Source organism: Xylocopa sonorina, unplaced genomic scaffold (assembly GCF_050948175.1).
Source record: "Xylocopa sonorina isolate GNS202 unplaced genomic scaffold, iyXylSono1_principal scaffold0059, whole genome shotgun sequence".
NCBI lineage: Eukaryota > Metazoa > Arthropoda > Insecta > Hymenoptera > Apidae > Xylocopa > Xylocopa sonorina.
Genome location: NW_027490130.1, coordinates 114,000 through 141,936, shown reverse-complemented (window position 1 = coordinate 141,936; position 27,937 = coordinate 114,000). Strand labels below are relative to the sequence as shown.

General features: G+C 37.4%; 3 protein-coding genes and 1 long non-coding RNA gene across 5 annotated transcripts in view; 2 read left to right on the top strand and 2 right to left on the bottom strand.

The window, feature by feature from the left end:
* The first annotated feature begins 223 nt into the window (after window positions 1–223).
* LOC143432198 (segmentation protein paired-like) lies at window positions 224–13,699 on the top strand. The gene is made up of 5 exons (XM_076908960.1): window positions 224–338; window positions 4,987–5,125; window positions 5,306–5,595; window positions 11,925–12,338; window positions 13,131–13,699. The coding sequence occupies exons 1-5, from the start codon at window positions 278–280 to the stop codon at window positions 13,697–13,699; spliced, it is 1,473 nt and encodes a 490-aa protein (XP_076765075.1). The 5' UTR covers window positions 224–277.
* Window positions 13,700–16,569: 2,870 nt separating this feature from the next.
* Window positions 16,570–17,402, bottom strand: LOC143432219 (mitotic spindle assembly checkpoint protein MAD2B-like). The gene is made up of 3 exons (XM_076908990.1): window positions 17,372–17,402; window positions 16,998–17,295; window positions 16,570–16,926 (listed from the first exon to the last, which is right to left on the bottom strand). The coding sequence occupies exons 1-3, from the start codon at window positions 17,400–17,402 to the stop codon at window positions 16,620–16,622; spliced, it is 636 nt and encodes a 211-aa protein (XP_076765105.1). The 3' UTR covers window positions 16,570–16,619.
* Window positions 17,403–17,653: 251 nt separating this feature from the next.
* LOC143432207 (uncharacterized) lies at window positions 17,654–18,145 on the bottom strand. The gene is made up of 2 exons (XR_013102921.1): window positions 17,988–18,145; window positions 17,654–17,905 (listed from the first exon to the last, which is right to left on the bottom strand). It is a non-coding gene; the product is annotated as an uncharacterized LOC143432207 (long non-coding RNA).
* The window catches only part of LOC143432206 (ubiquitin carboxyl-terminal hydrolase 48-like), a 62,178-nt gene continuing 52,017 nt past the window's right edge, over window positions 17,777–27,937 (top strand). The window contains exons 1-11 of one of the 2 annotated variants that reach the window (XM_076908969.1): window positions 17,777–17,998; window positions 18,358–18,498; window positions 18,585–18,788; window positions 18,881–19,207; window positions 19,386–19,622; window positions 19,716–19,966; window positions 20,051–20,589; window positions 20,814–20,915; window positions 20,990–21,393; window positions 21,482–21,845; window positions 21,920–22,104. In XM_076908969.1, the coding sequence (XP_076765084.1) occupies window positions 18,365–18,498; window positions 18,585–18,788; window positions 18,881–19,207; window positions 19,386–19,622; window positions 19,716–19,966; window positions 20,051–20,589; window positions 20,814–20,915; window positions 20,990–21,393; window positions 21,482–21,845; window positions 21,920–22,104 (2,747 nt within the window). In that variant the 5' untranslated portion in view covers window positions 17,777–17,998; window positions 18,358–18,364. Of the gene's footprint in view, window positions 17,999–18,357; window positions 18,499–18,584; window positions 18,789–18,880; window positions 19,287–19,385; window positions 19,623–19,715; window positions 19,967–20,050; window positions 20,590–20,813; window positions 20,916–20,989; window positions 21,394–21,481; window positions 21,846–21,919; window positions 22,105–27,937 lie in introns of those variants that run through there. The other variant, XM_076908970.1, reaches the window with a different exon arrangement.

Sequence of the window (27,937 nt, the reverse complement as noted above, 5' to 3'; positions counted from 1 at the left end):
ATCCGGCTGGTCCTGATCGACGCGGTGGAACTACTGCGTACACACACAGTGATTAACTTAACTCACCGAGTGACAGTTTCTTGGGCGAAGTTGGGGGGCATCGATATACACCGTGTTCGTTCGTCGTTACACGCTGTTACGCAAAGGTTACGCAGAGACTGGTTTCGGAGGTGATCAGTGGTATACTCGTCTCGGGATATAGGGGTTTAACAGTGGTGTGACAGGGCTTTTTGTGGCGTTTTGTGAGAGGAAGACTGGTGGCGCGGCCCGCGCTGAGATGACGGTGACCACTAATTTCTCGATGATGCGACCTTGCTTCACTGGATACCCTTTTCAAGGTAAGAGGAGGACCTTTCTTCAACCATCCTGCCTACCATTGAATCTTTTTCCATTTATTATCTTACACAAAACAATGATTGCATTTGTAGCGAGTACAGAATCTTATGCAACTTAATACTTATACTTAATGCTAGAAATTAGAAAAGTTGCGAAGAAAGTTTACAACTTGGCAAGTAGAGGTGAAAAGTAAATTGAACTAAAACACAACATTTCTATTGCGATACATTGCGAGTTGAACTTTTACAACTGCCCTGATGACAGTAAAGTCTTCCAGATTCGACCGGTTGGATGTCCTGCAAGATTTTAAACAGGCCATTGATATATAACCTTACCTGACTCGAAACGACCGGAACATTACCATTAATAGGTGTTGTAAATAACGAGCTATATTTTTTGAACGGTTCTACCGTCGCTGTTAAACTACTCCTTATAATAGCTTCCCGATTTTACACAATTCGCTGCCTTCTTTTTTCTTTCATAAAAAAAAAGAAAAAAAAAAGGAAATTGTCGACAGCTTTTGCCATCTACTTCATTCAGCGCCTGAAAGTATACGTTTTTGAGACGAATTTCGAATCCTTATATCGAGATCTGTGCGTATGTACGTGTGAATTAAGAATCAGTTTAGCATTTCATAATTAAGATCCACTTTTTGATCAAATTTAACTTTAGTAAATTATTCTACGAATATTTCCACGATTTTTCTGTTGTTCCACAGTTTGTTAGTTTGATGAGAGTTTCACAAGATCACAATACATAATACGTACCGCATAGTATAAAAAAATTTTAAACGTAGTAATCTACTATTTTAGTTAAAAATATTGTGTTTGTTTAAATTAAAGAATAATGCGAATCGAATTAATGACGATTTGAATTCTAATAATTACAGTGGCACGTAAGGTAATTCACCATAGATTTTCACCTTCTAGGTAGTCGAAGTATGGGGCTTGTATTGTCGTGGCTGGAAAATCGCCTATGCCGAACAGTTCTCCTCGAGACTTTCCAAAGCAGACCTTCGGTCCCTCCTTTGTGACCTCGTAAATTACTACTTTTTTCTACGCGTTCGATTTCAAATATAATGAACCAATCAAAAATACAGAAAATCGGGAAAGAATCTTAAATAAAACTCTAGTATTAGAAATCTGAAGAATTAACAAATGCATTTTTAAATTATTAGCTCCCAGTAGTCAAGGTTACTCGTTCATCGAAAAGTCTGAAATAACGTCCATCCCAAGAGGTAAGAATGAAATAAGTAATGGTAGAGTACGATTCGAACGCAAACGAGGAGGTCGTTGGTTGAATTTTTCATTCTTGTTTTGTTGTTTGCGCGCAGAGTAGACGATCATTTGTCAGTGTCTGACATTACGCACTAGCTACTAGTTTAATTGTATGCAACAATTACTCACCGAATCGTACGCGGCGGCTTATACGTAAAATGGAAGCGTTTAACGCACGTGGGACGCGTAATTAAATATTCTTGGAAGATTAATAACACCGTGGATGCGTATTTGTAATTACGCGCGCACGTTCTATCGACTGGTCGTTAATTATTTTATAGAATGCTGGAACGGCGTCGGCAGGTACCGCGAGACGTAAAAGCCGGGGGTTCGACTATTTATTTCTCGGAAGCTTCACTTCCTTTATTGGAAGTTAATTGCTAGGACGACTTCAATGGAAATGGAGTGACGAACGAAATGGTGGACGTTTTCATTCACGATTCTGCGATTTTCATTTTTCTTTTTTTTTCATTCTTGTTGGCACTTGTGCAATAATAACAGTAATCACAAGGTTTTCTAGTTACTCGCAGGAGATTCGTGGAATTCGTGTAATTGCAGTTTCCGATTGAGAAAATTTCTATGATCGCGTAAACAGTTTAATGCGAACCAAATCTCTGTGGGAGAGATGACAATTAACATCGAGAAATAAGTGGTGATGTCGGTGATAATCGAAATCAGATATTTTTCTAAACAATTCTATAATCACTATAATAATAATATAATAATATCTGGGAATGATTACCACGAGAGGCAGGCAGTAAAATTAAATTGTGCATATATCATCTTTCCTTATTTTATTTTATAAAATAATAAAGAAGATGTTCAACTTTTTCTACGGTAGATTTGAATTTCTTGTAATTTTGCCCTATCGATAGAGAGATACCCCCGTAAAAATAGGGTTTAGAGATAATTTTCTTGCCTAAGAGAATTTGGACAAAGAAGAGTCTTTCCGTTTCTAAATAACGATTCAAATCTCCAGTTGCAACCATCGGTATAGAGGAAAAATCAGTCCAATTAGCGAAATAATTAGCAGCGGAAATTTTTTCCACCCTCTTGAGCTGGAGGGATCGTGAGCAAAACATGTACGTTCCGTTCGCCGTTTTTCAGCCGGCGAGTGCACTCGATGCATAGCTCGGGTTATGCAACTGATTCTGCGCAATCGAAACCGACGTTTTTTCGATCCGCTCGCAAGGGTTCTTTTTTTCCCTCCGTTGGTTCGTTACGTGAACGTCGATTCGTCGGTTCGTTCTTCTTCGCCCGTCAAGGTGACGCGATTCCCGAGCGATCGGCACCGTGAGAAACCGGCCAATTTCTATTCAGCGACATTGTTAAGCGATCACGTTTTTTCGCGGATTTTCCACTTCGAAGAATCGGACTTGCGGTTTGCGTTGCCGTTCCCGCGTAAAACTCGCAAATTTCTAACGCGACGGAGAAAAAGTATTTGAAAGCGAGGAAAGTCGGGCGTTTGTTCGTTGCTCGCCAACGACCGCGACCACTTGTAGGTACACGTTCACCCCCTTCTGTCCCCCTACGTATAATTTAACTATAACATATCTTTAAAAATTCAGTCACGTTTCATCAATATCTTATCAAATTCATCAAGATTCATTCTCCTTTATTGCCTTATTGGGAATCTTTAAATCTTCTAGTATCGGGGCCAGGAATATATTAAAAACATTTTCTATGCTAAACAATATTTCCAAAAATCACCTGATTCTTGTACAATTTTTTCCTAAATCCATCGAGATCCTTCGTCGATCCCTTGAAATTCCTAACTATTGCGTAGCTTAGTACGTTACGAAAAGTATCTATTAAAAGTTCTTGATCGTGAAAGAAAAAAGAAAAACCCAGTAAGAATCGGACTGTCATTGCTAATGTGACCGGCAAAAACATATGTAATTACGCTCGAAGTGTCTACTCGAGCGTGTGAAGAATTTTTTTCAAATGAATACCACCGTTGCTCGCGCGGATAATTACGAAATGAGTGGATCTCGGAATATTAAACGGCCGACAACAATAATGATAATCCGTTTTTCTCCCGCGATGTCTCGCATCGGCGGTCAGTACGTTTCATCGTCATTGGCCACCTAGTTTTTCCTCTCGTTACTACACGGCAAAAAGGCCTCACACTCGCGTATAGAACGCTTCTTGCGCGTTCCGATCGCGATCGATCAAAGTTGCCGTAATGTTGGCCACGATTCAGCTGGAAGCTTACTTGCGCCGCAAAAAAAACAAAGGCTCTGTTACGTTCGAATTAACAGCTGCGTTTTTAACGCAGATTCAAGGCTCTCGGGGCGAGCGAAAAATTCGCTGACTACGGAAACTAGATCTAGGTTAGCGCGAGGTTTGAACTTTGATCTTAAGGTTATCAACTCTCCGATTCTGTTTATCAATCGCATTAGAGAGGACATAATCCCAGGTAATCCGAGGCTGTGAATAATGTTTCCAAGGATCCCCCAAGGATTTCTCAAGTGCTCTTGGAACCACGTGCTGAGAGTTTCGACGCGAATAAATCGCAAACAATGAGGAATAATTAATTCCGAACATGGTCGTACATGGTTTCTATATGTATATACGTGTACGTACGTAGAGCGGCTGACAAATTGCACGCTATCAGTGGTACTGTCGCGTCGTAAGTCTTTTATTGTTAAGCGGATTCATTGGCCTTATCGTTATTTTCCTTGCCGTCAAGGTGGAATACACAGGAAATACACCGCGAAGTGAAACGATGGATCCGAGTTTCTCTTTATTCCCCGCCGAGTAACAGTTCTCTCGACTTGTTCGCGGGCGCGCGCAGACAAAAGATCCGCGCGGTTTTGCAATCGACCTTCGATCGATGAATTTTATCTGGCCAGAAAGGGAATGCTTGGAATATTCTCGAAAATGACGGGTGAAAACAGATGGAGATCCCCCACACCATTTTTCCATGCCGAACTGCTTGTTCGCGTAACGTGTAAACGTCAATTTCTTCATTCGAACTTTCTGTTTGTCGAAGAATCGAAAATTCCACGCAAAACATTAATTCCTTGGAAACAACGCAAATACTACTACTAAAAAATTCATATCATTTTCAGCATTTCAACAAATATTATTGTTATAACCTTTATTTTAATTTATTTATGCGATATTGATTTCGATACATTCACCCCTTTTGTGAAAAAAGCAGAATATGGTTTAACTCTTTGCAGTCCTGTGTCGAACTGAACCCGACATATGATTCAAATAATTTAGTACAAGTGTTAATTTATTAACAAGTTTGAAATGTGCTAGATTAAAGCGAATGCGTTAATTAAGTCGAGAGTGAAAATAAGGACATTTTTTAAAATAGTACTTGATTATACTCGAGCGTTAATTTGCATAATCTTTGTCGCAGATTTAGGATCGATACCAGGTCAAGGGCGCGTCAATCAGCTGGGCGGTGTTTTTATAAACGGTAGACCGCTACCGAATCACATTCGTCTCAAAATTGTCGAGATGGCGGCTGCAGGCGTCAGACCTTGCGTTATTTCAAGGTAAAACTTCCGATAGATAACATAAAATTTCACGCGACTCTTCGATAACGAACTAGATTCTTGAACGCACAGAAAAAAAAAAAAAAAAAAAAAAATCAACCGGAGATATCAGTATCTAAAAAAAGAACCATTTAAAAGAAGAGGAAGTAAAGGGTTTTATTTAATTTCTAATTTAAATAGGCAACTGAGGGTGTCGCACGGATGCGTATCGAAGATTTTGAATCGATATCAAGAGACCGGAAGTATCAGGCCAGGAGTGATCGGTGGTAGCAAGCCCAGGGTGGCCACGCCGGAAGTTGAGGCACGAATCGAAGAGTACAAACGCGACAATCCGGGAATTTTCTCGTGGGAAATTCGAGATCGCTTGATCAAAGAGGGTATTTGCGATAGGACCAGCGCACCGAGCGTCTCCGCGATATCCAGGCTTCTCAGAGGTCGCGATCCTGAAGACGAGGCTAAACTAGGCGACGGTAAGTCTTGAGATTAATATTATCATTTCTTCTGTATTTGTCGTCCGTCACATTTCACATTCGTGGCGTGATATTAACGATTTATTTAGCTAAAATAGCGCAACAGAGACATACATAGAGATATATGTTTAAAGATTTGTAGACTGTTTGACAACTATAACATCTAAATTTGGAGTTCGCTACGAATAACTTTTGAGAAGTAAAATTGCATGTTTAACACGGCGAGTTCCTTACCAATCGCTTTGACAAAAACTCCTCCCGATCAAGCGCGGACCGGACACTCGGTGTCTCTTCCCCAGCTGGCCTGACCAAGATTGATGATCCAGCTGAATCAGTGAATTAGCGTCTCGCAAATATTCCCGTAACAGCGCCACCGTGCAAAATTAGATTATAACAACATCGGCTCATAATTTGGTCCTCGGGGCTCTCGTTACGCGAAATCTCTCGAAATTGAATCAGCCGCCTTTTTTTGCATTCCCTAATATGGTTCGCAAACAGGACCGCATTATTCTTCGCGTTATTTAGTCAAGGGACCGTTTAAATTTAATCCATTACTAAATTCTCAAACGTCAGTTAATTACATGTCTTGGGACTTACGATTTTTATTTATCTTTCAAAATATGTATACCTATATCTTTCCGATTTAAACGACCTGATCTTAAGCATCCATGGATTTTTCAGTTACAATAAGTTTGAAGTAACAGCAGTTACATAACAACTACATTCTTAATTTTACGGGATATAAAAATGTTAAAATATTTAAATATACAGATATCTTCTTTGTAAGATATTTTTATGGTTACGGTATAATTTATCTGGTGCCTCGTTTGTCAGAAACTTGATCGGTCGAGTATCGATTTAGAAAATTCTCACGCGACGTTCCGCGCGATCGTGGTCAGAAAATTCAGCAGCGATTTTCAAAAGCGAAAGAACAGTCGGGAAAAACGGAGACTTGTCCGCGAGAAAAATGACCATTAAGGCAACAGCTTCCTGGGCAACGTAATATCCCAACGGAGAGAATATTACCACGCAGGAAATTACGAAGGGGATCAAAAGTGGAGCTTAGCAAGTAGTTCGCAGTTAATTCGCGCTCGGTGCTGAAACTTTACTGCGGGGCTCTTTAATCATCGCTGAAGATACAAAAAAAAGAGTATCCTCGCTACCGTGCAAAACCGTTTTCCTTCATTCTTGCTTTTCCCCGCGTTTCGTGCACCCTTGACTTCGCGTCGATCTTAAGCTGGAAGAAAGACTGTGCATGAAAACGGGTTTCCACCGATTCAAAGTGGCCGGGTGCCACTTGAAATGTTACGAAAATTATTACATACTAATGATATTAATAAATGATAATTACGCTATATTAATAGATGGTAAAAATACTAAGAAAAAAGATTTGAGGAGATCTTCATCTCCATTCATCTATTTCATTGCAACATACGAACGATCGTCCACATTTGACACTCCAGTGTCCCCCTAAACTGTATGCATACGCGGTAGGTAAGGTATATCAAGTCCAAAGCTAAAAAAGGGTAGAAGACGCGTAGAATAGACGCAAAACACGGTTTAATAGTCGCGAATGAACGAACTAGATGGAAATATATAATATATTATAGATCCGAGAATCCGATACGCCCCTACGTCAGCTGTTCGCGTTAGACCACCAAGGATCCGTGCACGATCTCGAAACGGTGAATGAATAAATTAAATGGTCGCGCATTAATCAGCCGCGCGTTTCTGGATCTTCGAAATTACCGGTTCTCGTTCGCCTCTGCGAACAGTCGGTAGCCTGGCCGCGGCTCTGTAATTTCCTCGCCGCCCGGTACATGCCCACATACACGTCCGAAACGTTCGGTAGGTGGTATCGAATCGGATGCACGAAATCATCGAGCCGGGTGAATGCGCTCCATTTTTTCCCTTATGTCGCTTAGTTTCTCTTTTTTCTCGATAGTCGATCAAATTCTTGATAACTCTGTGGAAAAGGCGGTGACTTTGAACAATTTGAAATTGTTATATTTAAATACGAACTAAATACAATCGTTGGAAGGCTTTTATATTTACATTTTTCCGTGTCCACTTTTGTTTCTAGGTACTTACTTCCATATTGGAAAATCGAGAATGTAGAAAAGCTAAAATGTTACACATTTTTAAAAAGAGAACAGGTTAGAAAAAATTGTAGATATAGAAAGTTAAAAAATTTGGAAAATTTCTGACAAGCTTGTCATTTTCTTTCTCTATAAATTAAAAGGATCGTTTCAATTCCGATTTGCGACAAGACAAACTGAAACCTTGTGAATGCTGCCGATAGTGAACCATCGATGGGCTCATTTGAAAATGCTCGTCGGCAAAGATGAAAGAGCAAAACGACCAGAAGAAACTGTTCGTAGATTTGTAAGTCGATCAGCCCGATGGTTGGGTGCCCTTTCAAAACAAAAAGAGCAGGACAGAAACAACGTGTTACCACGGGGACAGGGGGTGAGAAACCTGAAAAGGCGCCGACCATTGAACGCTCGTATCCACTTACGCTAAACTGCTCTGAGAATAGAGTTTCTCCGTTCTATTTTAACTTATCAGTAGGAATAAAGCTTTTACAAGTGATTTAAATAGGAAATCGGAATTCTATGTATACACATATTAGCCAATAGTTAATAACTAAAAATTCATCTAAATATCAGTGATAACGGGGAGATTAAACGAAAATTGAACTCTTCATCTAATTCTTTTCAAGTTTCTTATTTGTTATAAAAGCGAGAGGAATGCGTGCCGTGAACTGGTCGATGTCTCCTGGTCCACGGTGCAGAATCGTGTCGACGAGCAACCTAGCAATCTTTCAACCCTCTGAGGTAATGCGGGGTTTGAAAGTTTGGTAATTACTAGCCGCTTGGGACCGCTTAGTCCTATGAAAGATGTAATTTCTTTCATGATTTTGCAAATTCGCCATATCGGATTTCTACTTTTAAATGAAAACAGGCCTGATCAATGTGCGTTTCCTTCAAAAGAATTCTACAGGTATAATTGGATTAACAATTATTATACCTCGTTCAAGGCTACCTTGTTTCTTTAAAAATTCTTGCTAATAAATCTTTTTTAAAATCAATTATCCTTTTTTGCATTTTTTATCAATCAAGCCGAAAATTTCAAATCTTGTGAAATTAAGCACAAATTTTTCCATAAAATAACAAAATGTTTCATTCGTCTGTCACGCGAGAATGACAATAGAAACGAAGGGGGTAGAAGAGAAAGAAAGAAAGAAAGAGAAAAAGAGAGCAGCGCGGTGCTGTGCAATGCAAGACAGAAAGGGGGATGAAGCGGGTCCGTGTCCCGGAATAGAGTCCGTGTCGAATGGGCATGAACGCGGGGCGTCCCGGCGTCAAGCGTCGTCGGCCGATTAGTCGCGGCCCGTGTAATGCCAGTCGACGATTTCAAGACGCGCGGCGGACCGTTCGCCGGAAGAAACAGCTTCGTTTCTTTTTACAACCGTGTCATCCGTCTCTCGGCTTTCGCGGCCCCGCGATGATGAATCTACGATAATCTAAAAATGCGACCGACCCGCCGTTTTTTAGCTAGCCCCGGGAATGCGGGGACCTGATGAACAGAGAGCGGTCGAGATGGATGGACACGTACACTCCAACTCGAAAATCTGATGGCACGCGTTTCATTTTTATTCATTCTTCGACACCGTTCAGACATCGTTCGTCTTAGTGGAGAATTTTACTAAATATTATTGCGTATATCGCGTCTGAGAAAAAAAAAGGTGTGTTTAATTGTTCGGAACTAATAAAAATAGTTATTTGTATAATTTAATGGTATCGAATTTTGAAATACTACTAAAAAATAAACATTGTGTAACAATAACAATGTATAATGAAAATTCATAACCAATGCACAGCGAGTGTCCTCGTACGTTTGAGTAACAGTGTAGAAAAAGTGAAAGAGGGAAATGTTTCAAAAGAGTTTGTTTTTATATAATAATAGTTGTTGGTAATAAAGTTCATAAAGCTTAATTTACATTCAGAGTGAATGTTTTAGGCTACATAATATATAGTGAAATAACAGGTGTAGACAGTGTTCTAAAGGCTTCATTTTATTCGGCCGCAAACTTTTTACTCGCCCGCGGCAATTTGTATTGGAAAAAGTAAACAGAAAATCCAAGTGAAAGTAGAGGTCGGATAATAAAATTGATTGTAATGTATCATTGTTTAATCATTGCATTTGAATGACTACAAATGAAGTGAAAGTGAATGATCGTCGAAACGTTATCTATATAACAATAATTTATTGTTTCGATGCGCAAATAACCAAATGGCGGAAATAGAAAAGTTTATTGACGTATAAATAATGAAATACATATTGTATAGGTACGCATAGTTTATGTTAAACTTTTTAACATTTAATGTACCCGAAGTAACTCACACGTATTCTTAGTGTCACTGTATATGTGAACGTTCGTCGATTGAGGGGAAAGGATCTCGAAACTTGTTTTTCTACTGTCATCAGTCATCAGTCATCAGTCATCACTCGTCACTTTTCTTGCAATTATCGACTGTCCTTGGAGTAAATTATGGTATTCGCACTCACTCTTGCTCGTACAATCTATTTAATTCTCCAATCGATGTTAATAATTCTGAACTTGGAACATTACATTACGCATTTTGTGTACATTTCGTTAACGCTATTATCACGCTACTTAGTCCTTTGACTGTCAAATTATGTTAAAACATTACCGTGCAATTCTCAAACTTGTACGAAACTAACTTTCACTGTAAATTAGTAAATATAAAGCATACTGAAACGTCCGTAGCACACCATAAATTGCAATGTGATCGATTAATTAATTATTTTTGTAGGATCTCCCGTAGCTTTAGAAAAGGAGACGATCGATTCATGTTTCCATCATCTATTTATCGCCATACGCTTCGTATCATTCGTTAATCGTTCACTAATAATATGTTATCAATTTTCTAAAAAGTAGTATGCTCTGCCGTTCGCACTGGTAAAAAATTGCACTCTGCCAGTCTGTAAGATTTGACAAACAAGAGTACAACCATATGGTCTCAGATGATATTCTAGTTAAGAGAAAATGACGAACTTATATCGATCCAAATACTTTACGCTATTACGAATTTTCAAATACAAGCAAACGAATAGAAGGTTGCCGATCCTTCGGAGGTTAACGATCCTTCAACTTGCGTTTGCAAATTGAAACACGTATCAATGTCCTACATGATAGAAATGGTATCCAACTCTGGCCGTACATCTGCGTCGAAAAATAATAATCAGAGATAGCTATATTAAGAGACTAGGGGTGCTTATCAACGATGAGCGCGACAATTGTTTCCGAATGAATAAATAATTACGAAATGTATAAGAGGCTGAGAGAATATTCAGGATTGAAAGTCTAATTTAAAAAATGAGATATAACTATGAAAAAGCATAAATTAAGTTAGTAGGAAGAATTACTTAGAATCGGGTTAATAGGGTATGTAAAAGTAAACGCAATCGGAGTTGCCTGCCCAAAAGTAAATTACCGAAATATACAGTGGCAAACAAGTCAATCGTAAAATCAAGTGTGAAACAAGCAGTAGAATGAGAACTGTAGAGCGGTTCCTTTGAACTGTTGTGTTCGACAAAACAAACCATAAACCAGGGCACACGTTCACCTGGGTAGACGTGGTTGAGCAGGTGACACGTGCATGGGGAATTAATAGTTATTAGTCGCGACCTAGTTATCCGCTCTGCCTTATTTTCGTTCTTGCACCCGTTACTTTTTGCCTTCGTACAATCTTGTTTCGAAAAATTATTAACTCACCAAATATAATATTTTAATGATACTTATCCAGTTAGGAAAAGTTATATTTTTCATTTCTTTATTTTTGTAGTACTACAACCTAAAAATTTCTTACTTTTACCTGGGAAATTCCAAGCATAAAATATTCTTCGTATCGTTTGCCAAGTGTACTCAGTTGGGTATGCGAAGAGTAAATTATGAGTACTGAAGTTTCAACTCGTTCAAAATGGTCACTTGTCCATTTAATAACACAAATTCAAAGTATGTCGCATATAGTAATTTACATAATCACGTGTCATTATAGTAAAAGAATATCACGGTGGAATAAAATAATTAGTCATTCACCTTACCATCGAGAAATTTCTAGTTGCAAATTCAGGTCATCAATAAGCAGCGCTAATATACGCACGCACACATGTACCCACTTATGCAGATGACTTCATCGCAATCCACAAATGACGCACAGGATAAAAAACTAAAACTGCACACTGATGCAACATCGTTACAAACGCATACCTCGAATCTATAAAATTCATGAAATTTCCAGGTAAAACCAGTTCCGGGTCCGACTGCGAGAGCGAGCCGGGAATCCCTTTGAAAAGGAAACAGAGGAGGAGCAGAACGACCTTCACCGCTCATCAACTGGACGAATTAGAGCGAGCTTTCGAGAGGACTCAGTACCCGGACATTTACACCAGGGAGGAACTCGCTCAGAGGACCAAATTGACGGAAGCTCGGATCCAAGTATGGTTCAGCAACCGACGAGCCAGGCTGAGGAAACAGTTGTCCTCGACCACTTCCGGTGGTTACGTCAGTTCGGTCGCTTATCCGGCGGCCTCTTACGTTCTTCATCCTCCCGCTGCGCCCCATCCGCACGCCACTACCACTGTTCCGCCGAGTCATCCGCATCCGCACCCCCATGGACAAACGTTGCCCGACACCACCTTCTCCTCGAGCCAAGGTAAGCTTTTACACGCTCCATTTCTACGATATTGCCGCTTATATCACGTCAGCTAAACATTTCGGTTTGTTAATTACTAATTCGATTCGCACTTATTCAAGTGTCCAATTTAAGAAAGCGCTTCGAAAGGTTAACTCTCGGAATTTTCAAAAGCTGCCCCATCGCGTTTCTTTTAATATATTTTACGTTTCCGTTCTCGATCACTCATACGATCATTTTTTCCTTTTATAATAAAAAACTTATATCATTGCATAAAATGATTGCTGGAATGAACAAGATTGTTTTGGACAAGAAAAAAAAAAAAAAAAAAAAAAGCAAGATGTATAAATGTTAAACGAATATTTTTATGAAAACGTTGACAGACATTTTTATTGGGCATTATTGATTCCAGTATGCAATTTAACGAAATTTGGGCACGGCTTTTTATAAAAGATTTAATGCTGTTAATGATAATGATAGTTTCATCAGTTCTATAAAGTGGGGATATAATATGTGGTATGTACTTAGTTTACTTTGCGAAGGCAGTAGGTGCTTTATAAGGTAGTTAATGACGTACTTATGCACATCGTACACTGCGTTAGGTTCATTACGAGTCTAATGACGCAGGAAGAAACGTGCGATAAATAGCACGAAGCGTACTTCATAATGAAAATAGAATGTTAGAACCTCCTTTTGCAACGACGCCAGTGTATATAACGCTATTCAAATCGCAAAAGATTCATATTAATATCTATTCAAATCTATAAAGTAGTGTTTATTACTATTATACTAATCGATATTAATTGCGTTCAGTTCCAGAGCTATACTCTTCACACCACAGCACGATGTCTCACCAGCTGACGTCGGATTCGTCCCGTTTACCCTCATCCGTTGGATCTACCCCAACCTATGGCCTGCCAGTAACCTACCCTAGCTCGTTGTTACCAGCAACGTCATCTACCAGCACCGCTCACATGAGCCACCAAGTGTCTCCTGCGTCCGCCGCCACATCCTCGACGTATCAACAGACTGGCCATCAACTGCCACCAACCCCCAACTCTCTGGTGACCATGATGGGTCCGAATTCTGGAAATTCAAACCCAGCATCTGACCAGTTAACATCGTCGGATCTACCCATCAGTTCCGTGTCACCTGTGCAGCAACAGCAGCAACAAGCAAGCCAAGGAAATTCGTCGCCGTCGTGGAACCTGCCGATTTCTACCGCAGGAAGGGTTGGACTTCCCAGTCCGCCATCGAGTCTGCAGCAACCACACGCGCACCCTGCGCATCCTCATCAAACCTTCGCCAGTCATTACGGTGCTCAGGGCTTCCAGCAACCGCCCAGACCTGCTCCTCATCAACCATTTTACAGTTGGTACTGATAAAACAAAAGTGAATATGTTTAGAGGATTCTGGAAGATTTTTAGTGGGCAGATGGTTATTAACTTTACGTGAGTCTGATCGATTTTTTGCTCCGCCATTTGTCTGGATTCTCTACCAATTCAATGTTTTCTTTTCATACTATTTATTTTATTACTGTAAAAATTTATGTGTCACTTATGAATGTATCTTGAAAAACGGTAAAATTCTTATTGAGCCAATTTTTAATTAAAGGACGAATTAGAAGTTGTAAAAATCAACTCCGTCAAATAATCAAATTGTAGACACACATAGGAGTACAGATGTATGTTTACTAAAGATCGTAGTGGAGCAACGTATGTTGCAAAAGTAAATAAACGATAATCGTAGATCTGTTTATTTAACACCACCCGATTAATTCATGATTAACATATAGCTGAGGATTTTTTGTTGATGGTACGTGAAGTACCGAAGGAGCATCCGTTATTATTTTGAGAACGTTCATATAATATTCGTGTATCACAGATTTAATATTTGAAGTGCAATGGTTTAATTAAATATTTTCGCCTTTACAAGGTTATTGGAAAGTGTACAACTATTGACGACTGAATAAAACTTGTGCGAAATTTTATTATACAATTGCAGTAGAATGGATTGAATAAGTAAACAACTAATTAATAATATACCTACTCGTGCCTGATTAAATGTTTAAATAAGTTACGAAACAAATAAATTCTACTGTATTTGTGGATAAATTTGTGATTGTTTAGACAATCCAGTTTTATACATAAATTGGATGAAAAGAGAAGTATAATTTTTTTTTGTATACATACGCGTGGACGAAATAAATATTAAGTTTGATAGAAAAATTATAACGAGTAGAAGCTAAAAGTATTTAGAGAAACAGTGAAATCTGAAATTTCCAAACGATCAAGATGAAAGTAAATATTATGAAATTCGAACCACCTATTTTAATATTTAATCGCAGAAATGAAGGAAATGTAATTGTCATAGGATATTAAAAATAATGGAAAATTTTACTAGTAATAATAACGTTAAAAAATACTATCATCGAAAGAGAATAGCAAAATAGATAGCGGAGAATATGCCAGTAAATTGTATAATTATTTAAGGATTTGTAATACAATGTTTTCGCTTAGGGACGAATAAATCCAGTGAATTGTACCCTAAGGATACGCAGGAACGGAATAATAAATATGTAATGTACCGAATTAAACGCGCTCAAAGCACAGTTTGCAGGCAACTGTCGCGCAGAAATGTTCGCAAGGGTTTTTCTGCCTGTAATTATTGTATAAAAATTGCACTTATTCTATGTAGATTAATTTAACTTTAGTAACCAGTTAATTAAATTTGTAAATATTCATTTACTTTATCATCCAGGTTTTCCAGGTTTTCGATTTAAGGATCGATTGTTTTATTGTAATGCGTATACAGCGCGACCAAAAAGTGTATTTAATAGTGTACATTATTGATAGTTCCTAGTTTCGTGATTATTTTTATTTTATCTTAAAGATTTTTCTCTCGTTGAACAAGTGAAATTATTGATTAAAAAGCGAGGTAAGATGGTAAATTTTATAGTCGTTGAATCCAGATTTGGTTTCTCGCTATTGATTAAGGAAAAGTGAAACAAATGCATTGGAGATTATAGAAAATTAAAACTTTTGCAAAGTATTGCTGTAAAGTATCACAGTTAAGTGTACATACGTTCTATTAATTATGTATAATACCGTATTTTAAGAAGTAAGATTATTGAATAAAGCCTTGGAAAAATATAAATCATGTTTAACATACATTTTGTTAAAACATACCATAAAACAAACAAACTTATTTTATTAAAACGAATCACCTTAGTGTGTTCGAGTGTAAGTAATAGGTATTTATATAAATTCAAGAAGTAAAGGTAAATTAATAAAAATTTCTTCGAAGATGGATAAAATATTTAAGATATATTCACTAAAATTGTTACCGAATATTTAAAAAATTACAGGATAATAAATCGAACGTTAATTTAGAACATGGTGAAATTTCTGAAAATCTTCTTTTTACTCTTTCACTCGAAAGTTAATATGCACCATTAGTTACTTATTACTGCGAAGTAATTATGTGAAATAATTAGAAGAATTTCATTTCCCACAGTAGCATTCGGAAAGTTTTTAAAATATCTATATCCTAGTTAATATCGGTAAAGCAGAAAGTGACATTATGGTAATGAAATTTTTTCGCAAAAATTTTGGTTCTCGACTTTTACTTAACCAAAAGTTCATCTCACAATCATCGTTATTAACCTTTCACTTTTTTCAGTGGTTGGAGATTGGATATACATCATTTCTGATTCCGTCGTTGCTGATTATAGAGGTCAGTAGAAAACTTGTGATTTCTCAATATCATCGGTAATTCAAAGCACGGAACATAGTCGGTATTACATATTCTGTTTTTACCATCATGCATTAAATTGTCGATATACTAGTTTACGTCAGAAATTGTCAGGTGTTAAAATGATTTCTGTTGGTAATCGATTGGGCTTGGATTAGTATTACATTAGGTTTAAAAATTTAAATGACTGCCTGTAAATGTTCCTGAATGAAAATAAACAAGTGTCTGACTATTTGCTTTTTGATATTTTAATTATAATACCATATATATATCCTCATCACACAGATACTCCACTTAATTCACTTTTATATTTTTTACTTTTAAAACACCCACACACATATATATGCTCTGCAAATATAATTAAAAAATTTCTTTCATAAACTTTTAAATAACAAGTAATACGCATTAATATTTTTGTCTTAATATACAAAGTAACATTTAAGATTAACAATAATGATAACGATAAAAGATTACTTTATGTTTAAAACTACCCCTCCAATTAAGATTAAAAATTATATATATTAAATATAAGGTCTCTAGTCGTTACAATTAATCTGTACATTTAGTACTTTCATTTTCAACAATGTACATCTGTAAAGTTAAACAATCTGTTTTTATAGTTTTCAATGGAAGTAAGTTTTTCTCAGTCATTTCGAGAACATTTTCATCGATGATCCATGGAAAATCCTCGCAATGCGGATTTTCACTCAGAGCGACGTGTGCAGTCTCGTATGTTTGAATTTCAATGGAGAAAGATGAATCTTCTGGCAATGGTTTCAAGTACGCCTCGCACATTGATAACTTCAAACAAAGCGTCCTCAATGCCTCCTCTGTTTTCAAGTAGTATGGATCTTCTCTAAAACAAATATCAGATGAGATGGCAATATTGTACTACAATTATAAACACATTCTTCCGCAAGTACATACTCTGTACCATGTGCTTCAAATTTAACAAAATCTAAAACAAATTTCTCCGTTGGTTCTTTCTTCTTGTTGTAGAAAACAAGATTGACTGCCTTGACGCTGTTTTCATCCTGCTTCACCAGCTCTCTGATAGCATTTAAAACATTTTTTATATATTCATTGAGCTCTGGATGTTCAGAAACATAAACGGTTGTACTATATATTCGTTTCTTTATAAATATTTCTTTAGGATACAAGTTTCTGAAGAACAAAATATGATTGAATGCTACCTCCAGAAATTCCAGCAGAATATCACTAGTAACTGTAAGTGGAATGTAGAATTTTCTTTAATATTGATTAAACTTTTATTTTTATCAAACAACAACTAACATACTTGCCTATCCTGTCTTGAAGCATTTCTATAGACATATATTTGAAATGATAAAATATGAAATATTTGCGAAAAAATATTTGGATAAAATAAATAAAAATTTTCGGTTCTTGTCATCAATAATTTTCCTGCTTCTGAGGAATGTTTGTATATTAGTTGCATGTGTGCATATATGTATATAAAGGTATATACGTATATATGCGAAATAATGTACAGAGAACTGTATAAAATATAGTTGTAATATCTGTTATGTATAATTGGATAGACTTAATAATTTTCAAAATGATTGTTCGGAGGCGAGAAAGAAAGGAATATTATAGAATAAATTATTTAAAGAGAATAAGTGTTATATAGGTGCGGCGCGAGTATTGCTTAGCGATTGATTTGACGCGCGCCTCGACCAAAGCGCATTGCATATGGCGACTAGTGTATGTCAGAAACGGTTAGAGTGTTTTGATGATACTTTTTTACCTGTTCACGAAAATTATCCATAGATGCTTGTACTCGGTGAATTCTCGAACGTAACCAAGGACTTTTGTATCTGGATGATGTTATAGAAGAAGAACAATACGTTACAAAACTTGCAGCGGCATTTTTCATAACCTCAACAGTCAAGAGCGTACAGTACTTTCATGTAGGTATACAATTCACGATTTTCCAGATGTACGAAATTTTTCAGTTATTTGAAATGGAATTTCGATTCAGTACATTATTCACGGTTCTTGTTCTATCGCTGTTCGCGATAAGAAAGATTTTTATAAAATTTACTGTCTAAAGCGGTACTTTTGTTCGATTTTTGTTTCGTGATCGAATCACTATTTTCTTATGGCGCGAAGTAAATACGTACATATACTCTATGAAACTCGAAATATACATCCATCACACTTGATACGTATTTTTTTGAAGTTTTAATACAAAAATACACGTACGTGTACGTAACAAAATTTGAGGTTCGTCTATATACATGTTTAAATGCGATTTTTAATATTTCAGGTAAAAAATGCCGCCAACGAAAAAGACTGATTTAGACAAATTAGCGTGGGCTTGGGTGGAAGGTGTTGTGTTAGATCAAATAGAAAGGATACATTTGGAAACTGCCTATAGAATAGGTTTAAAGGCATGTAAAAATTGCAAGTAAGTTATAGGTTTTATTATTATCTTGTTTGAAAAGATATGTATCCATTTTTTAAAATAATTTTAACCGAATATTTTTTGTTTAGACGCAATTGCACAAATAATCCGCAATGCTTGACTGGCTTAGGAGAAGAAAAGTACATGAAGTCACAACCCGCAGAAGTAATGTCGTTAGAAAGTTCTTTATCAGAATTACGTGATCCTACTCAGTACGTTGGTTTAAAGAATTTAGGTGCAACCTGTTATGTTAACAGTTTAATTCAAATGTGGTTTCATAACGAAGATATGAGGTAAAAATTTATTGACGACGCCAGCGTTTGATGTATAATTAATATTTATGTGTCCTGAATATGTGCCATAAAATGATGTTTGTTACTTCTAGGCGGATAATATACAAATGGAGTATCACAGATGATCCAGAAGAAAGGGAGGCATTGTGTCAAGCTAAAAGGGTGGGGGCATCATTTCATCCAGTGACAGCGGTCGGACAGTTGCAATATATATTTGCAATGATGCAATTCGGAAATCGTCGTCTACTCGATCCAATGAATCTTGCAGTCGCGTTGTCTTTGGATACTAGAACTCAGCAGGATGCACAGGAATTCTCCAAGCTCCTTCTCTGCCATATCGAAGGGAAGCTACAGCAAAACTCAGAGCTGAAGCAGATGCTGCAGAGGCTGACCCAAGGAAAATACAGCTATATCAATTGGTGGGTTTTCTGAAGTGGAAAACAAATGAGAATTGTCCTAAACGATGATGATGCTGATGATCTTGACGATGAGAACATGGTAGGACACGTTGCTCGCTGCGGTGACTGGTGCGATCAACTGATCTGACCGAGAGAAGTTAGTTCCTTCTAAATAACGCGAGTTTTGTGTTTGACGCAGTTGCTCGAAATGCGGAACTGAATATCCAACCTCGACTACATTCTACGAATTGGATCTACAACTCGCAGCCACTTTGAAAGAGGCGATAGAGAAATACTTGTCAGTGGAGCAATTGACCGGGCCAAATCAATATCATTGTGTTACGTGCAATGATAAAAAGGATGCCCGTCGATTTATACGTTTGGAGTCGCTTCCAGAGACATTGAACATACAATTAATGCGTTTCGTCTTTCACAGGTACTTTTGTTTTCTTTTTATGTTTACATTGCATTCTTTTGTATTATTGCATTATGCAATAGTATTGTAAGTATGCTGTTTTATTTTTCTTAGGGATTCTGGGCAGAAAAGGAAGTTGAACTCTTTCATACAATTCCCAGAAGATCTTGATATGTCGGAATACATAAGGTCTCCGCCACAAACTCATTTATACAGTCTTGTCGCAGTTTTAAGTCATAAAGGTCCATCCGCGCATTCCGGTCATTATATCGCAAATATATGTAACTCAAATGGCGAATGGTACCAGTTTAGTGACGATAAGGTGGAGAAGATGCAGAATAAAAGAATCGAAGATGGAGTTAGTGGTGAGCACAAGTCATTTGTTAGATTAATACCATTAAAAATTATATAGAAATATGAAATATACAGTTAAATGTCGTTTATTACAGAAACTTCAAAGGTTGTGAAACGAGGACGTATACCAAAAGGATTTTTGTCATCTAACACGGCGTACATGTTGGTTTATAAAAAAGTTACTCCAGAAAGACGAATAAATAATATGAAAAAGAATAAGCCGAAAAAAATAGAATCAGAGGCAAATAGCAATAATGATGTGACGTTTGTAGAAAGAATTACGATTAAAGAGAAGTCTGATTCGGCGGAAGAAGAAAAACGCAAGTGTGAGTCTGTTCCTACTGTTTCTGACGTGGATAACTTAAAAAAAGCACAAAAGCCTGAGACCGAAAGTAAACAGGAAATAGAAACTTTAGAAGCATTCCCAGAGAGCGATACGATGGATACATCTACAAAATTGGATTCTACCTATGAAGAGCGAAATGGTAAATTTTACGAGTTCGATGACAAAGAAAATCAACATGATACACACGTGAAGAAATCATTTGTAAAAAATGTGAAGGTGGATTATAAACATTTAAATGGTGCTGCACACAGAGCCATGAGTTGCGGGGAACGCGATTTTTACGAAGAGGTAATCACGCTTTGCTTTCCTTTTATTCATATTTTATGAACGTTCTATATTGAAGAGAGGGAGGGAGGGAGGGAGGGAGGGAGGGAGGGAGGGAGGGAGGGAGGGAGGGAGGGAGGGAGGGAGAGAGAGAGGGAGAGAGAGAGAGAGAGAGAGAGAGAGAGAGAGAGAGAGAGAGAGAGAGAGAGAGAGAGAGAGAGAGAGAAATGCGTTCCGTTATTTTACAGATGGAGTTTGAGTGTTGGGAAGTGAGTCCAACATTGCGCGATTTAGTAAGGCAAGAAAATGTGAAGCACGAGTTAAGTTTGTTGGCTATTCAACAAGAAAAAGTACGTATCGATAACTAATAAGATTGAGTTTAAAGGTTTTAGTTAAGAAGCATCTTCAACAATATTTCTTATAGCAAAAGGAGGTGGAAGATCAAAACTTAAAGAGACAACTTGTCATAGACGTGTATAATATTATTTCGAACATTGTGTTGTGGGACAATTATCAGTGGATTTCAAGCGATTGGTTATCGAAATGGCTCAATGGGCACGTACCCATCGACGAAGTATCTCCGATAGACAATTCTACATTGATGTGTTCGCATTATCGACTCGATCCGTTAAAAGTGAATCGTGCAAAATGTATCCCTGTACCAGCTGCTGACTTACTTTACAATAAATATCGTGGAGGGCCACGATTAGATGAGAACTCTTTGTGTGAAGTTTGCGTGAAACGTCGGTATAAGTTACTACGCTTCAAATTTTCACTTGAACGTGATCATAAGGAAGTCGGTGAACTCATACGCAACTTTAAGGAGCCGTAAGTATCCTATTTTCATTAATCACAATACATGGTAAATTAAACATAATTTCATGACGTAAAAGAGAATTTCACCTTCTGATTGCAGATCTGAAACAAGTTATGTCGTCGGTGCTGATTCGTTGAGATCGTGGCGAAGACTTGCTATGGAAAAGTTCATGGACGATTTGGAGCAAGAAATTCAAGAGGAAGATTGTCAGGATCCGAATGGATCTCAAGAAGACAGTAAAAGTGCAAATAAGGAACGCGAAAGGTTGAAGGAATCTGGTGACGGTGAAGAAAGCGAGGTTATACTTTATTTCAATGAGGATTTACTTTGTGAGCACGGTTCATTGAAAACACCGGACTCGACAAGAAAAATAGTGCCACGCGAAGCTTGGGTGTTGCTTCGAAAATATTTCCCAGAATCCAAGGAATATTCGATTGGAGCTGCTTCGTGTTCAATTTGCGAGGTACGTATTCCTATTCCTATTTGAACGAAAAGTAAAGTTTCATTATGACAATATCGCGATGCTTTACTGTACAGGAGAAGATGGAAAATGCTCAGAAGGCAAAAAAGGACGATAAAATAAAAGCGAAACAGCAGAAGGATGAGTTAAATGATTTGTATCATGTCAGAAACAGGAACGAAATATTGAAGTGCGAGGATCCAGAGAAAAAATTTTACATCGTGGAGAGAGGATTTTTAGATAGCTGGCGTTCGTTCGTTCGGTGAGTGTTTTTCATTATTTATTGGTACATATTTTTACTTAATTGTCTACATTACACTTTTAAAGTTATACGAAATAATCAAAACTATTTTCATTCAATACTTCATAATCGGTTTACTCGAATTCAGTTCAATTTATCGTAAAATAAATTAGTATCGATAAAGCACTTACCGCCTTGTTATAATTGTCACAAGGAAAGTCTAATAATAACTGCCATCTAATAACAATAAATAAACGTATTATCTATTTCGTTTGTTAAAATATCATAAATGTTACGTACAAGTGTTTATCTTTTACATAAAATTGATTTTCAAATTATAATTATGGTATAGATAGGTATAATTGGTATCGATGTACTTATTTTGATTTATCCTGTCGAACAATTAACAAACGATCGATTATAAAATATCGAATTAAAGGTGAAGGCTCAGAAGAATATGAGTGGTCTTATATAGGATAGGTTTCGCTAAGTATGCCTTTTTATCACTTTTGATACCTATTACCATTAGCTGGAAAGTAAAAGCATTAAATGTTAGTGTTAAAATAATGTTTAGGCGATACGGAAAAATGAACCGTTTGGTAGGAAATTTGAAACACTTTCTTTTTATTTCTCGGAAGATTCAAGGAGAAAGATATTGGACTCTGTTTCTCATAATGTGCATAACGTCGGTATAGTAGATGCCGTAGATGCATTTGTTTCCAGGATCCGCGCACGTGTGGCGCTGCTTGTACGATTACTTGAAATGGATTAATATCTTTTTAAAATGTCGGAGAATACTTGTATCAATTAAAGCACTAATGATAAGTAGTTTAATGTCATCGGAAATTTTGTTTTCAACTATTGAACGTATAATTTGATCGTATTTTCATTGATCTTTGACGAAGAATTTGTTGTCAGAAGAATTTCTTGAACCTCTTTGTACAAGCTATACACAACTATAATTAATAGTTATTCCACTTAATAGTAATAATAATAATAGCATTATCGATCGAGTTTCATTCTGACAAATTTCATGCATGATGAACGTTCAATTAGAAATTTCTGTTTGCATTATTTCACAATAATTCAATTCCATATAAACGGGATCAGAGAACAGGTTCGAAACTATCTTTATATACTGCTAACATACACTACCTTTTGCAAACACTAAAAATCCTGATTGTTTTTTGTAAAAGCATCTCTTCATTTTACCAACAACAAATATCATAAGAAGCTTTGAAAAAGGAAAAGTAATCGTCGAAGGTAAATTGAAAACGTGCGAAAGTTTGCAAACTGAATCAAGATCGAAGTCCTCCGGGGAGGGGTAGAAGAAGAAGGCGATAGGAAAATTAGCTCCTAGAGAAAAAAGGGGCGGTAGGAAGGTACTAGGGGCGCATTAACGAGCTTTTCCTAATTATGAGAAAAAACTGGACCGCCGCGATTAGGGCTCCGTTGGTCGCTCCCCATCGTTGCCCGGCTGGGATGCTGGCCCAGGGAGAGGTAGCGTGGAAAACTAATTGAAACCGCCTAACGACCCGCCGGCAAATGATACATCAAGCCTCGAGGAAACCGGTCCCGCCGTCTTAATACCGTTTCGCCTTATTCGACGCTCGTCGGGTGCAGTGCAATTTCGTCGTTTCCGCTCCCTTTTCCGGCTCGCTTTTCCGCACGATCTCCGATCCGCGTCCTCTGGACCGGGCTCTCTCGTCTAATCGACTGCTCGAACCAAGATCGAGGACGTTTCTGTAAGAATGATTTACGGCCTAGCCTGTCCGTGGTACGTTATTTAAGTTGTGGCGTTTGAGTGGCTAATCTTTTTCCCTCAGCTTCTCTGAGGTAACGATTTTAGCTCTATATAAAGTCGGACGTTATACACAACAAACAGTATAAGTGACACATGTCATTTATGTATATACGATTGGCCATAACCAGATACACATTAGAACAGTTGCAAATTGTAGTTTATGTACTTTTAATGAACTCTTATTAAATGATGGAAATTATTATCGTTATAGCCTATATCATTTCTATAGCATTTATCGTGCCATATAAATTTACAGCATAATACTCAACATGATACCAGTGAACTAAGATAAAAGTATATTTGTTTTTGTTAAAAAAATGTGGAAATGTGTAAGAAGGAAACAATGATACCAAAACCGAACTGTCATTGTTAGTTGGTACGAAGTTAAGCCCGGGCAGAGATAGGGGTTGAATCTTTCTGGTACCGTTGGAAAAAAGCTTTTAATGTCCGGACGGGTATTACGCAACGCGCGGGATGATTATATGCTTCCTCCTGGATGCTCAAGATTGACGGATTCAAATTTGCCGGGGCTTAAGTCCAGCGGGTAGCACGGTTTACGGACAGCCGGCTAAACTGGGATCAACCCTTTGCGCGGATTACACCGTGTGTCATGTCACGCTTGATTTCGGTACGGTCCGAAGGGGGTGTGAAAACCTGGAACAAGTGGTCGTCCTCTGGCATTGCGCTAAGGTCTCTCATCGAGTAACGGTTCTTAAAGGATCGTTACGTGTATCTTTGTAACTGACGAAACTAGAGGATCATTAAGTTTTCAATTATTCAGTTGTTTTTAGTCTAATTTGATCCGTGAATGAAGATTGTTTATTTTCAAGTAGTACAGTTTACTGTAATATCCATAGGAATTAATAGAAATATACAAATCGACATTGATGTGCAATAAAATAAAAGAGAAAGCTGTTTTTCGAATACAGGTGTAGAAAACGGAGCTAGAAAAATGAATGACAATTGAATTTTAATCGTTGATCGAGAAAGGGAGAAAGGTAAGAAATAGTTTTCCCGATCGATGCCATTGTCTTTCCTCGCGGCTGTTAGTAATTAAAATTTGTTCGGAGAACCCCTTTTCTTCGATGTAATAATAATTATCGTGCTTTCCTACTTAGATTTTATTATATTCACGTATAAATTTTTACATATCCAGAAGAATATTTTTATATTCTATAAATATTAGAGACTTCTTTGATCGCAGAATTTTAAATGTTTCACGTGTTTTCTATAAGAAAATGTTCTTTTCTTTTAATTTTAAATGTGGTTAAAGCTAAAGGCAACACTTTTTTAACATTCTCTATACAAAGAGATCCGGAATACGTCGATTCAATAATAGAATCTATTATTTTAATATAGAATACGTGGTTAATGTAAAATGGTTAATGTAAAATGTAGTACTCTTGCCTATAGGTGGTGAATGCAATCGGTTATGTTTTAATTAGTAACTATATGGAGAAACTTTAAGGAAACAAATATTTGCACAATAATTTATTTCAAAAGAGACTGTAGCTCCAGTTTTTGCATGGCAATCTTTGAGCTGATATTATACACGTTTCATTCCCACGTCTCATCCATCTCTCAAATATGCGGCCAAGTTTCTATAACTACATTGTAAAGTATTAATTTATGTTCTGTTAGTGTAATATATCTAAAAACTCAAACAACAATGTAAAAAATAAGTAAATGTCAAAAGTTCTATCGTAACTCTATAAAATGTTTTCTGTTGTTTATAATTAATAGAATTTTAAACAAATTTAGCGTTTTTCAAAATAAAAGTAATCATCAGTCGTTATCTCTAAATCCGAAAGAGTAGATTCACAGATACTTTGCGATATTCCATAACAGAAACATTACAAGTTAAATATGGGAAATATGGAGGTTACTAAAAATAATAAGTATCGCTCGAACCGTTATTATATTCCAGCCTTGTATCCTCATATTCCAACCTTGCAATCAGTACAGTCTGAAATTTCTAAAAACTCTTAATACTTAAAAGAAAAGAAGAAGAAAAATCATGAAAAAGTCTCATCGATCGAATCGAATTGCCATTGAACAGCATTTACTGTTTCCGATTTTTTCCACGAGGAACCTAGCCATATCCGACTTTGGCCCCCTTTACCGGCAATTAACGAAAACCCGTTAATCGGCCTCGTCGATGTCTCTCTCAGTGGCAGGAAACTCTCCGCCCCCGTCTCGGGGGTGGCCGGGGTTGGAGAGAAACAAATGGTGTCGCGGATTGCAATCTGTTCAGGCTGCCTCCGAACAAAGTCCTCCGCCGATCCGTCAACGTCACCTGGATGGATCTGTGAAAGGATTAGGTATTTGCATAGACGATCGTTCAACTTCCATCAAGAAGAGACTTTGCCTTTTTATTGGCCCCTGACAACGCTAGGAATAGTTTTCTTGGTCTTCGCGTTTTCCCGTATCGCGTCTGGACGTTATTCCGTAGGTGTACCGTAGGCGTACCTCGTCGGTGTCGTACAGGATATTGAATATTTCGACCTGCAAAAAGTTTCTGGAAGCTTTTAGCTGTTTTACATGGTACAAGGTTGATTGAACGTGTCTGTGCTTGCATTTTCTTTTGCGTTAATCGCTAACGTTGAAAGTTAGACACACGATAATTAAATATGTTGTATAAAATTCTCTATAGAAATAATTCAATTTCATAGAGATATATTCTGGTACAGATTTAACAATACTACTGCATTTACAGGCATAACGTTTTGGAACATTATAAATTAAAAAACATTTAAAAATATATTACGATTATATATATTTGTAATGGAAAAGAAAAAAGATCGTGATGTACTTTTAATATTAATATTAACAATGCATGGCGTAACAGGTGAAATAGCCTAGTCGTTGAAGGTGAAACAAGTTTCCAAGTAAAAAAGAGAAAAACGATAGGAATCGGTGGAATCTCGAAAAGTAACGAACAAATATTCTCGCGAGAGTGGCTCGAACCTTTTCAGGGCTCGGGCTGGCGTTAGCTAAATAATTATTAATGACCAGAAGGCTGAAAGTGTGACTCCGATCGTGTTGACACTGCATTGTAAGCCGCAGACAATGCTCCGGTGGCTTTCTGAAGCGTGTGCCACGGGCTCGAGGCAGGCGCGGAGGGCAGGGTCTGTAATTAATAACTTGGAATTGATTAAGGTGTCAGATAAGTCCATGGAGTCGGTGGTTCCGTGGCTCTTTCTCCCTTCGCCCACCCCTGGTCGCCTCTCTTTCTTCATCGGTGCGACCCGTTACGATATGATTAATAATTTCGAGATAACGCCGCCGCCGTCCCTTTGAGAGGGACCGATTTGCGGCCCCACTTACGGCCTCATAAATGACTAATTATTCTCACCGTCCTTGGCCATGCTCCTCTCTGTCTACTCCGCTTAGAACGGACAATCGAAACGATCTCCTTCTATTTCTGCAATTTCCATCCATTTTTTTTCCTTCTTCATTTGGTTACATACATTATCTTTATTTACTTCGTATCCCTTGGTATATTTTCAGAAATCAGAGTTGGATATTATCGGCTTATTAAATAAGTGCATGAAATAGGTCGTTGTTTATTATAGAATATGGAGTGGTATTTGTTCGGCTCTGTGATTAATCCGTTAGTTATTCAAATGAGGGTAAGAGAAAATTCTGTTTAATGTTTTTCAGCTTTTCATATTCTGGGAGTGGGAAGGGGTAACCTTTAAAACGCCAGGTTACTTTAGCGATAATTGAAAATAAGTAGTTGGAGAAAGTTAATTGAGAGATAAATAAACTCAAGTGTTCTAGAGGAATAAAAATGCAGCAATAATCTGTCGATTTGGCAGGTCTGTCTAATTGTTGTATCGATCGTCGCCGCGAAAGGATGTTGCACGAACACCTTGAACTTTTCTACTACTCACAGAATTTCCATTCTCGAAGGTGAGAAGCGTTCGTGACCAGAGTCATAAAGATTCAGTTTGCATCCCGATTTTTTCGATACTGCCCCCAGTTCAGTTCCGCAAAGTACGAGAAAAAACCGTGACACTTCCACGCCCATGAATGCAAAACTGATTA

Coding starts and splice junctions, on each gene's coding strand:
- LOC143432198 (XM_076908960.1), top strand. CDS start 278: ATGACGGTGACCACTAATTTCTCGATGATGCGACCTTGCTTCACTGGA. Junction 5,126..5,305: donor AGACCTTGCGTTATTTCAAG/GTAAAACTTCCG, acceptor TAATTTAAATAG/GCAACTGAGGGTGTCGCACG. Junction 12,339..13,130: donor CACCTTCTCCTCGAGCCAAG/GTAAGCTTTTAC, acceptor AATTGCGTTCAG/TTCCAGAGCTATACTCTTCA.
- LOC143432219 (XM_076908990.1), bottom strand. CDS start 17,402: ATGTCTATAGAAATGCTTCAAGACAGGATAG. Junction 17,296..17,371: donor AATGCTTCAAGACAGGATAG/GCAAGTATGTTA, acceptor TTCCACTTACAG/TTACTAGTGATATTCTGCTG. Junction 16,927..16,997: donor TTTGAAGCACATGGTACAGA/GTATGTACTTGC, acceptor TATTTGTTTTAG/AGAAGATCCATACTACTTGA.